The sequence below is a fragment of the Triturus cristatus genome, chromosome 7 (genome assembly GCF_964204655.1).
Source record: "Triturus cristatus chromosome 7, aTriCri1.1, whole genome shotgun sequence".
NCBI lineage: Eukaryota > Metazoa > Chordata > Amphibia > Caudata > Salamandridae > Triturus > Triturus cristatus.
Window position 1 is genome coordinate 1,613,136,804 of NC_140590.1, and position 12,459 is coordinate 1,613,149,262.

At 43.4% G+C, this 12,459-nt stretch overlaps 1 protein-coding gene across 4 annotated transcripts in view; it reads right to left on the bottom strand.

Annotated features, from left to right (window-relative positions):
• HCK (HCK proto-oncogene, Src family tyrosine kinase) overlaps positions 1-12,459 on the bottom strand; it is a 214,316-nt gene that overhangs the window by 22,324 nt on the left and 179,533 nt on the right. For all 4 annotated transcript variants that reach the window (XM_085619503.1, XM_085619500.1, XM_085619501.1 and 1 more), the window contains exons 12-13: positions 11,326-11,479; positions 2,889-3,020 (exon numbers count right to left, since the gene is read on the bottom strand). In XM_085619503.1, the coding sequence (XP_085475629.1) occupies positions 2,889-3,020; positions 11,326-11,479 (286 nt within the window). The remainder of the gene's footprint in view (positions 1-2,888; positions 3,021-11,325; positions 11,480-12,459) is intronic.

The following is a 12,459-nucleotide window of genomic DNA, read 5'->3' on the forward strand; positions in this document are numbered from 1 at the left end:
CTAGGAGACTTCAACTTCCATTTTGTAGACAAGAGCGACACCATTGCCACAGGATTCCTCAAGAGCCTAGGGAACCTGGGACTGATACGGCACGTCACTGGACCCACATATTCCACCAGACACTCCCTAAACCCTGTTTTCACTACCTTCAACAGCATTGAAATCACTGCAACCATGCTGCTCACCTGGACTGACCACGCCATCATCCATATCCAAATGAACATCCCCTGCCTAACAAGACCTGCCTTCACAAGCCTGGGCAAAAGCAGCTGGAGCAGCATCCAGGATTCCGACAGGGTATACTCCCTGTGCATGAATGAACCAATTTCTACCGACTAACTTAACAGCAACATCAAGGATCTGGACGAGTGGATCACAAAATGCACCGACTCCCTGGTACCTCATTAACATACACAGAGAAGAACAAGGAAGCAGGCCAGTTGGTACATTGAGGAACTCCATAAAATAAAACAACACTGCAAGGAATTGGAAAGAAGATGGAGATGAACCTCCTAGAAAATGACAAAAAAAATACAAGACAACCCTGAGATGCTAACACCAACAAATCAAAGAAACCCTAGCAGAGTGTATAGACAATAGCTCCAACAGTGGCAAAGAAATAGTTGTCATAATCAAAGCCTTAACTTCACAAGCCGCCATCACAGCATCACACTTTTGTAAGAACTATGTGACAACCGCTTGGAATTCTTCAGCAGCAAAACCAAAGCCATCTGCAACAATTTTGACCCTCTTTACCCTCAACCCCAGCCTTCCCACAAACACCCACGGAAAAACCCGGACTGCCTCGGAAACACTCACCAAGAAAGGACAGCCAACACCATGAGGATCATCCACTCCAGGGCACCAATGGATCCCTGCCCCCACCCCATCTACAATATGGGCACCACCCCTATCAGACAAGTCCTCACCTGCATCTTGGACAGCTAAACAACTCTGAGGCATTACTGGGTGTCTAAAAACATGCAATGGTCCACGCATTGGTAAAGAAACCCTCAGCAGACCCCACAGAACTAGAAAACTACTGCCCGATCTCAATTCTACCCTACCCGGCATGGGTCATGGAAAAAGCCATAAACAAGCAACTCTCTCACTACCTCAATGCACACCAGCCTTTAGACACCACACAATTAGGTTTACAGCCCAACCACAGCACAGAGACTGCCCTCATCGCAGTAACTGATGAGGATCAGTCTGATCCTCGACCATGAAGACACAGCACCCCTTATACAGCTTGACATCTCTGCATCTTTCAACACTGTCTCCAACTCCACCCTGATCAGACAACTACATGAAACAGGCATACACGGACCCGCCCTCCACTGGATCTGTTCCTTTCTCACAGGAAAAACACAAAGAGTCTCCCTGCCACCCTACACGTCAGAAGCCAAGAACCTCATTGCGTAGTGCCCCAAGGATCATCTCTCAGTCCAACCCTATTCGAGAAATACAGAACTCCGCTAGCAGACCTCAACAGATCATATAACATAAATATACTCTCCTATGCAGACAACACTCAACTGATGCTCTTCCTGTCAGACAAGACCCCCACTCCTAAAAAGAACTTTGGCACATGCATGACTGCGGTAACCACATGGATGAAATCCAAGTGTCTTAAACTAAACACTAACAAAACTGAAGTGGTGATCTTCGGAAAGATAGCCTCCACTTGGGACTCCATCTGATGGCCAACTGGCCTTGGCCCCTCACCTATCCCTACTACCCACGCAAGAAGTCATGGAATCATCCTGAATAACAAGCTCAACATGACAGCCCAAGTAAACACAGTGACCTCCACTTGCTTCCACATCTTTAGGATGCTGCAAATGATCTTCAAATGGCTCCCAGAGAACACCATGAAAATGATCATCCTGATCACTAGCAGACTCTACTACGGACACTCACTCTATGTAGGAATCACTAAGAAGCTCCTGACAGGCTCCTGACCATTCAAAATGCTGCAGCAAAACTCATCCTCAGCCTACCTTGTTGCAATCAAATGACCCCGCATCTCGGAGAACTGCATTGACTCCCAATCCACAAACGCACCCAGTTCAAACGAATCTCACACACACATACAAGACACTACACAAAACTGGCCCTGCACACCTGAATACCTTAACATACACTTCTACACACATCCCAGGCACCACCGCTGAGCCAAACACCCACTGGCACGCAAACCATGCATCCGCAAAGCCACAACTGGAGACAGTACTTTCTCCTTTATCTCCCAAAAGCTTGGAATGACCTCCCTCCCCACATCAGACACTCCTCATCATTTCTTGAGCTCTGCAAGAAGCTGAAGAGCTGGCTCTTTGAGTAACCTCATCAAGGAGACAGCTGCCTGTCCCAACTGCTATGGATCTGGATATCAACAATGGAATGAGTGCGCTATACAAATACATAAAGCATACATACCACATTGTACACTATACAACACTTCTCATTACAGACATGAAGAAATTTGAGACCATCTGAACACTGATAGAATCTGCCACAAAGAGCACATTATCTTTAAGACAAACTGCATCACCAGAAAAGGCCCCTCAACATGCCTGGCTGAGAAAATAACCACCTTTGGTAGTCGACACTACACAAAGAAACACAATATTACACAATATTGCCACACTATGCATGTTTCTATGTGTGCTAGTGAGCCCCAAGTGGCTAATGGTGAGTACAAGTTGATGGGGCTCTCTGCAGAATGTGGTGAGCGGCCCCCTGAGACTCCCGTATCCCATAGACATTCATAGATATTGCCTGATTGTGGGGGACTTCTGTTGGGTGGGGTCCCCCTTGCACAGCAGGGGCCTGGTTGTGGCCTTGTGGTGGTGCTATGTTTTGTCTGTGATGCATCCTTTTCTCACCTGGATAAGGGGTGCGTCCGTAGGTCACAATCTCCATCAGGAGGATCCCAAACGACCAAACGTCAGATTTTATGGTGAAAGAGCCGAAGTTGATAGCTTCTGGTGCTGTCCACTTAATTGGAAACTTGGCACCTGTGGGAAGATCAGAAATTGATATCATAATCTGAGCGACCACTTATCAAGAAGACCACAAACTGAACATTATCTAGGTACCTATACACTGCTGTTACTACCACTCATCTGTCACTATGTTTATGTTATTAACTTTAGAAGGTCTGATGGTCATAACACCAAGTATAAAACTTAGTTACACATTACCTTTGGGATAGAGATACCATCCTCTGGGAAAATTATGGTAGAGGCCTAAACAGAATTATTATACAAATCGACTAACGGATAGACTGTGAATATCAATACCAGGCAGAATCGAACTTTTGAAAATGACGATACTGTTCAAACTACTATATCTACTTCATTTTCTAGATTGGTGGTTTTGGTATTTTGGCAATAGTGTATTTACCACAATACAGCATTTGAGCATTGCAAGTGGATGATGCTTTTAAACTGTACTGATACCCACCTAATGGGTGCCTCTTCATCTATTAGGGAACCTATCCACCTAGGAGCCTGTATAGGGCTCACCTCTCTGATTTGCATACCTTCAAAAAGAAACCATTCAGCATATCCCACTGATAAAACTCAGATCAAGCTCTCCACAAGTACTTGCTTTATTTTTTATTTGTATTATTATTATGCATAGAAGGATAGCAGGTATCTGAATAAATAATGTCCAATCATGGAGCTTACAATGATGATTTTGAAAGAGGCCCTGAACAGCCTCTTCCAAAAGTGCAGGGAAGATATAAGGAGGGGTTCAGAGTTATTTGACCAGGACAGTTTTAAAGTGACTAAGAAAAGTCGTCAGAAGGCTGCTTTCTAGACACAGCTCCATGGGAAACTGATCCCACCAGAAGGGTTGAATGCATTTAAAGTCTTTGGTTCTCAATGGTCTCCAATTCAAGGTCGGGGACCGTTATCTGCCTTGGTTCTCACAACTTCAATGGGCTAACTTTTGATTTTAACCATCGAATGGGGGGCAGTATCCGATATGACGTCTATGCCATGCACACAATGTTGAAGGGATACTTTTGGAGCTAGGCAACCAGTGTAAAGCTATCCGGGAGGCGGACACATGGACCTCATAAATGGTTTGGCAGTTTGGCTGAAGTGCAGCTGGTATGGCGGGGCACCACCTTTGCCAACTTAACCGTGGCCCAGCAAGTGAACTGAGAATTGTTCACCTGGCCGGTGGCATTTTTCTCCCAATCTGCTCCCATGCCCATAATGGGTGCTACTGAGAAGGGAACACAATATGTCAGGAGGCCCACAAGCCTATGGTGGGGTAGAGGATCTTCCCTCGAATATGTTTATCCTATAGACTGGCCCTTCTCAAATCAAGAATACATTCTCAAAAAAATACACAACAAGACCCATAATGATTACTGTATTATTCATCTTTCATAGGTGATTGAGATGAGTCTTGGGTAAACCTAAAGCAGAGTAGCTGTAGCCCAACTTGGAATTGTTGCCACAAAAATAAATCTCTGTCTAGTCTTGGCCAGGATAATTGGGGTTTCTTCACTCAGTGGATATGACAAAATGTCATTTTCATTATTACATCGTATATTTCTCATCGATTGATTTTTCTCTGCCCAGTACCGTAGCTGGCTGGACCTTCTTTTAAGTGAAACTGTTTTTCTAGAAGGCACTGGGAGGAGGAGGATGAGAAATCAGTCTGCCTGCATCATTTTACTTTCGGACTGAAGCAGAACAATCTCCAATATAGTAAAGCTCAGTTGGAGACCTGAATATGTAAATTGGCTTCTAGCGATATAAGACTGACATAATGCTACACAAGAAATGATGAGACCGAATAAATATTCCCATATATGAACTGGGAGACCTTCTGGACCACAAGGTCATGAAGGAGTCTCAACAGGCTTCTAACTGAACTGAACAATATTTCTTTGTCTAGAAGAACTGGAACCTGTGCAAAGCTCCCAACAGCTTTCTGGTAACCGAGTTTGGTGGACAAGATAATCTGTCAACACGTACTGGATTTCCTGTTCGCTGTATTACAAGCGCCATTGACTAAAATGCACTTGTTATAAGGGGGACAAACACGTTTGTCATGGAGTATCTTGTCCGCCAAACTCTAAATAAGGCCCTTAATGTACATATGGAATGTAATGGGAATGACTTGCATAGTTAATGAAAATATGCCAATGGTTGTCCTCCTCAACCAACGTTGGACATCCTTGCTATAGAATGTGTTTTAAAAGGTACTTTCATACAAGGCCTTCCTGGGAGCAGCCACTATGGTAGCAAAGAGAGACATTTCTGCTGCATGGAAGAACCCCCATCCACCTACGATCTCCCAATGGGGAAGGGGATTGGACTGGTGCGCTGCACAAGAACAGCCAGTATATGAAGCCGGGTGTTGTCCGGAAAAGCATAAGAAGGTTTGGGGCAAATGGTTGGGCCTGTTGGGCTAAGGATGTGGAGGAAAGGCCTAAGTGTGGAGGATCGTCTGTGACGTATTGTAATGTATAAGAAACTGTTGAAAATGACCTATGCGGCAAAGATGTTACAAATTCATGTGATGACTGAGTGTACATTTTGTTAAAAACCCAATAAAATTGAGTATAAAGAAGGTACTTTCATACATCTATCCATTCATGAATCCACCCGTCACCAAAAGGAGCATTTTAAATCTGACTGAAGAATAATGATTTTAGAGAAACAATGTAGAACGTTCATATTATGGCGATAAAGCATTCTCCCTCACAGTGTGTGCAGAACATGCTTAAGAATGTGTACATTTATGATATGAGATCTTCTATGTATACTAAGTAACCTAGGGACTTATGATCATAAAACGTACACAGACAAAGACAACAATAATGCTAAGTATAAATTCAGGTGAAAACACTCTCCATTTACACAGAGTAGGTTTGCCTGTGGGTCTTTATCCATCAATAGACGTATTTGTTCATCAGCATGTGTTTGTTAGTGTATGTTTGTCTGTTACTGATTGTGTTTTCTGTAATTGTTTCTTTCTCCATCAGAGAGTGTATATTTGTTCATCACATCATGTTTTCCTGTCACAGAGTGTATATTGTTCTGCATATGTGTCTTTATCCATCACATAGTGTATGTTTATCCACCAGAGTATGTGTGTCTGCCGCACAGCGTATTTTTATCTGGATGCTTTTATCCATCAATTAGTGTATGTTTGTCAACCACAGTATGTTCGTCCTGCACATAGTGTATGTCTCTGTGGTTGTCTACATATATATCATAGAATGTATAGTTGACCCCACTAGAGTGTTTGTCTGTCACAAAGTGTATGCTTGTCTGTGTTTCTTTATCCATCACTGGATGCATATTTGACCACCAGAGTATGTTTGTCTGTCTGACTGAATATTTGCCCACCGGGGTGTGTTTTCGTTCATAGAGTTTTTATTTATTTGTTACTTAGTGTATTGTCCATGGCCATTTCTTTGTCTTTCAGAGGGTATGTATGCCTCTCACTGGAATTATGTCTGTTTCTCAGTGCTGACAATGTTTGAGTGTTTGACTTTTCTGTTACTTATCACTGCTTTCAGGAGTGTTTGGGGAATTGGAGCAACTTGAGTGACCAGGACTACAACAGACAGAATTCATTAGGTTGTTAGCGAAACCCCATGAGAGGAGTACTGCATATTAGGTGACATGGAGCCATCTTGTAACTTTAGTCTTTGTCTGTCACTGACTCTATGTCTGTCTGTTCAATGAGTGAACATTTGTTTGTGAGAGGATGCATGTTTGTACAATCACTGTCGAAAATTGACTTTTTCTATATGGTCACCTTGGATTTTTTGCTGTTTGCTGGACCCCATATTTTTGCTGGCTTTAGAACTCGGTGCACTTTAACCCTACTAATCAGCAGTAAAGTGCCTGTACTTCCCCTTTAGACATGGTTGGGGTGGCATACTCTTAATCGGTATATTTAACTTGCTTATAAGTCCCTAGTATACGGTTCAAAATGTAGCCAGGGCCTGGAAGTTAAATGCCACTAGTGGACTGCAGCACCTATTGTGCCATCCACTACAGTAGAAGTGAAAACAAGGCTTTAGACCAACCACTGTAGCTTGCATGAAGCAGTGTAAAACGCAATTTGACTGGTCAAAATAAACCACTTTGACAGGCCAAACCCTCCCTTTTAAATAATTATAAGTCCCTCCTATGTAGGCCTTGTAGCCCACAAGGCAGAACTCTTTCCCTAAAACGAGGTAAATGTCTAATTGTAATTCAATTTACAAGGACTTTAGCACCCCTGTAAGCCCTTAGTAAATGGTACCCCTGGTACCCAGGGCATGGGTACTAAAGAGGGTCCCTATGGCTGCAGCATGTATTATGCCACCCAAAGGGACCCACACAAGAATTGCATGCAGACTGCCATTGCAGGATGCGTGAAATGGTGCAAACCATTTATTTTTTAAAACACGATGTGGCACACTCCCTGTTTGCCATGCCAAGGTACACTGCATATACTATATGTAAGTCACTCCTACAGCAGCCCTTAGAGCCCTAAGGCAGGGTGCAGTATATTATATGTGAGGGCACATCTACAGGAACAGATAGGCCCCTGTGATGTCTAGTTCCATTGCTAGATATTGCAAATGCCCAGGCAGCCATCATAAGGACATGCAATGGCCACTGGTCAGTACAAGTTACCCAGCTACATGATGACTGCACTGAAACTAATGGTGTTTGGTTTCAAGCACCTTGTGTTAATAAATCTTTACTGATGCCAGTACTAGATTTATTAGGACATGAATCCAGAGGTGCACCTTAGAGGTGCCCCCTTAAATTTGACCAGTCCTTTAGTGTGCTGGCTGAATGGTATTACCCAGCCTGACACCACAGACAAGTGTCTGACCCCCTGAATGTGAGAGCCCCTGCTCTCAGAGGGCAGAAACAATGCCTGCTATGGAGGAAGGTGTTCAAATCTCCCCCAACAGGACGGCTAGTGAATTAGCATGTCAAGGTCAGAGGATTCAAAGACTCTGCTGTCCTTGATACGCAACAACGACTCCCCCACCCCGATGCCACCCTCTGCCCTGGGGGCCCATTTGGCACCAGAGCAGGCAGGACATTAGTTAGTTCGAAGGCATGTCACACTTACAGGTTCAGCACACCCCTAAGGTGGGCCACCTGAAGTGGACAGCCAAGAAAGGGTTTCACCATTTTGAGTGTGGTGAAACTAAGAACTCTGGGTCAGGATTATGCCCACTCTCCACAGAAAGGGAGAGGTGTGGCGCAGCGGTCAGAGCAGCTGGTTCCGTAGCTTGGGGCTCACAGTTTGATCCCCGGTGCCAGCGGCAGCCAGCTCAGCTCAGCACCAAGGAACTCTGGGCAATAGCTCACTTAATCTCCCCGAAGGCCCCCAGCGCCTTGATACCCCTAGGGGTGATATTTATGCACTTTACAAATGTAGAATTTATATAGGGGGTGTATATACCCCAGGGGTAAGTAGCCTATTAGCTACTACCCTACACGTTCCTAAACACCCATAAATTCAGTATTTAGGGGTCCCCCTGAACCCAAGAAATTCAGATTAGTCTACTGAGAACCGAAGGAAGGATAAAGAAGAGCCGAAGTCGGGAGAAAAGAAGTCCTGCATCGAGATTGGCGACAAACCCTGCCTGGCTGCTTGCACCACAATAATCACAAAGACCGACTCGTCCAGAAGCTGAGCAGCCTCCCCTAACACTTGGAGGACTGTTCCCACCTTCAACTACCAAAACAGCATTTCCTTTAGGTTGGAGGAGCCATCTCTCTGCATCTGCAGGCACCAACAGCATCGGCCCAGAACTTTGTCTTGCTGGCCATCGGCCCCACTGAGAGAGCATCTCACCAGGAAAAGGTTGTGTGAGTTCAGGAGGTCACCCCATTGCTCTCACAAATTCTCAAAATGCTGACCCCTCTCGGAGCCTCTCAGGACCAATAGTCTTTGCAGCTACCAAGGCTTGTTGCGTGTCCAGTCCGGACACCACTGATGCTGACACTGACCTGGTGTCGAGGCACTTCACGATCAATGAGGCCTTCATCGATAGTGGCCCTGCTGCCCTGTTTTCTTCTCTCCTTCACCATGTCACCAAAGCCAAGTGAGAGCCTCTAACTACAGTGATCTGCTGGACCAAACACCACTACACCCGAGCCCCTCATCTCGGGTTCACGCAAACCAGCTTTGTTCCTGTGTTCCAGAGACCTTCAAGAGCCGAGCCCCCTTTGGGGTCTGCCAGACCGGTCACCAAGTCTCCCCGTGCAGCCCTTCTTTTGCAGTTACTTCTTCCATAGACTTGAACACGTAGCGCTCAGGCTGCCAATGTGACCAGCACCTCTGCATCCAGACACACCAGGGCAGGTAAAATCTAAATGCTGGTGGTTTCTTGGACATTGTCCCCTAAGCACCTATGTCCCAGAAGACACCCTCCAAAAACATTTACAAATATATCTATGCAGTGTATGTTCCTCCCATAGAATAACATTACCGCGTTCGAGGGTCATACCTCAAAACTGTTATTCGACTGTATTTTCTATTCCTACAAAAATCTAGAACTCCGAAAGTACTTACCTGATTCCGATGATCTTGATGTCTAAAATTATATAAAACTCTTTTAATTTTCAAAATTGGTCTCGAATTTCTTTTTTTAGTGTTTGTCTCATTTATTGACTCTGTGTGTACAACAAATGCTTAACACTACCCTCTGATAGGCCTAAACTACTTGACCACACTACCACAAAATAGAGCACTTGGGATTATTAATGTAAGCCCTGTAAACCAATAAGGGTTGTCTGTACTTTTTGCTTGGTGTTCCATTACATCTACCACATAAAAAGCCAGCTTCCTACATCCACCGCAAGTGTGAAGGCCCTTTGAGAATCAGGTCTGGAGTGTGCTTGTCAGTTCATCACTGAGTGTATGTTTCTTGTTTTCATTCAGTGTATGTTTGTTCATATAGAATATGTCCGGTGGGTTTGGTTGTGCATCTCTGAGTGTGTGTATATTTTTTCATTGAATGTATGTTTCTAAGTCCATAACTGAATGTATGCGTGTTCTTTTCATCACTGAGTGTATGTTTGCCAATTCACCATTGAGTGTATGCTACTCTGTCCATTTGTCTGTTCGTCACTAAGCGTAGGCTTGTCTGTTCATCATTTAATGTATGCTTGTTTGTTCATCACTGAGTGCATTTGTTTTTTACTCACTGAGTGTATGTTTGACAGGACATCATTGAGTGTATGCTTGTCTGTTCATAATTCAGTACATGTTCGTCTATTCATCATTCAGTGCATTTTTGTTCATTACTGAGTGCGTATTATTCTGATCAGCGCTAAGTTTAAGTTTGTCTGTCCGTCACAGAGTGTATGTTTGTCACTAAGTGTATGCTTGCCTGTTTATCTCTGAGTGTATGCTTGCCTATTTTTCATTCATGGTATGCTTGTTTCTTCATCACTGAGTGCATTATTTGACTGTTTATAATTAAGTGTATGCTTGTTCATCATTGAGTTTAAGTTTCTCTGTTCATCATTGAATGTATATGTGTTTGTTCATCACTGAGTGCATTTGTTTTTTAATCACTGAGTGTATGTTTGACAGGACATCATTGAGTGTATGCTTGTCTGTTCATAATTCAGTACATGTTCATCTATTCATCATTCAGTGCATGTTTGTTCATTACTGAGTGCGTATTATTCTGATCAGCGCTAAGTGTTAGTTTGTCTGTCCGTCACAGAGTGTATGTTTGTCACTGAGTGTATGCTTGTCTGTTTATCTCTGAGTGTATGCTTGCCTTTTTATCATTCAGGGTATGCTTGTTTGTTCATAACTGAGTGCATTATTTGACTGTTTATAATTAAATGTATGCTTGTTCATCATTGAGTTTATGTTTCTCTGTTCATCCTTGAATGTATATGTGTTTGTCCATCACTGAGTGTTTATTTGTCTGTCAATCGCTCACTATCTCTTTGTCCGTTCATTGCTGTGTGTATACTTGCCTGTTCATCTTTCAGTGTATGTTTATCTTTTCATCATTTAGTATATGTTTGTCTGTCATCATTCAGTGTATGTTTGTTCATCAGTGAGCATATGTTTGTCCCACCCATCACTGATTGTATGTCAGTCTGTACATCATTACTTGTAGGTTTGTCTGTTAATCACTGAGTGTATGTTTGTATGTTCATCATTCAATGCATGTTTGTCTTTTCTCTGATCATCATTAAGCATGTGTTTGTCTATTCATCATTCAGTGTCTGTTCATCACTGAGTGTATGTTTGTTAGTTCATAATTGGGTGTATGCTTGTCAGGCACATGGTGGTTTTTCTCACCTTCTCTGGCAGTGTACTCATTGTCCTCGATGATCCTGGCCAAGCCGAAGTCTGCGATTTTGCACACAAGTGTTCCTGAAACAAGGATGTTGGCGGCTCTCAGATCTCTGTGGATGTAGTTTTTATGCTCGATGAAAGCCATCCCTTCTGCAATCTGTGAAGAATGCAAAGAGTTTACCTACTGCAATTTCATTACAAACCCAAGCACATATATTGTGACACAGAACTTGCTGGGGTTGTTGAACCCATCAATACTTTGGTGGTGCCATCATTCTTATGAATGCAACAGCAACATCAGGCTCTTTACATTACAGATACAGGGATCCATTTGGAATTTAGGATTCAAGGGAGGTTACTGTCACTGTATTAATAAGGCCTAAAATTGAATTGGAGTCTAGGGTCATTGAATATATTTACCCTTCAGACATTTACCATGCTGAGGAATATTAATTGGTCAAAAGTCTTAGATGGCACAGACAACCAACTCTCTGGGGTCAAGGAACTACTAAGGAACACACTGTGTAGGATTTAAAGAAACCTTGTGGGTGGACGAGATCGCTCAGGCACATAGGGACTTAAGGTTGAATCTCGTGCTTGAGTGAATTAGAACTAGGATCTCCTTGGTGCTCACGTATTCACGTCTTGCTCTTAGGCATACAAGTCTGCTCGCTCGCGGTGCTCTAGGTGAGGGGAATCACCCTCCAAAACTCAATCCTAGGGTTGTTATCCAGTTAACTCACAATCCTATGCACACGCATCAATTTACATTACATTCATGTAATAGTAATTTTACAAACAAAGTGAAGAGTGGATTAGGTTTTTCTTTCTTTGTCTTTTAAATCTTTACGCCCAGCCAACATGTATTTCGTCGTAAGGGGGTTACCCCACGACTTCTTCAGGGCTGTCTAGCTTGTCGAGATCTTGATTCTTATCTCCTCTCTGCCGGTTCTACTTACGAGCCGAAGTATTAGTGAATTCGCCTGTGTATCAGCCTGTTGCTTCCAATGTAGCTATATTCCTTAAAGTGAGTACGCTCTTTCATTTTACTTTTCCTGCAACCGCATGGAGATCAGCACAGAAACGGAACTAAGACATTTGAATATGAAAGAATTTGAATGTAGGAAAAGTGCGAGA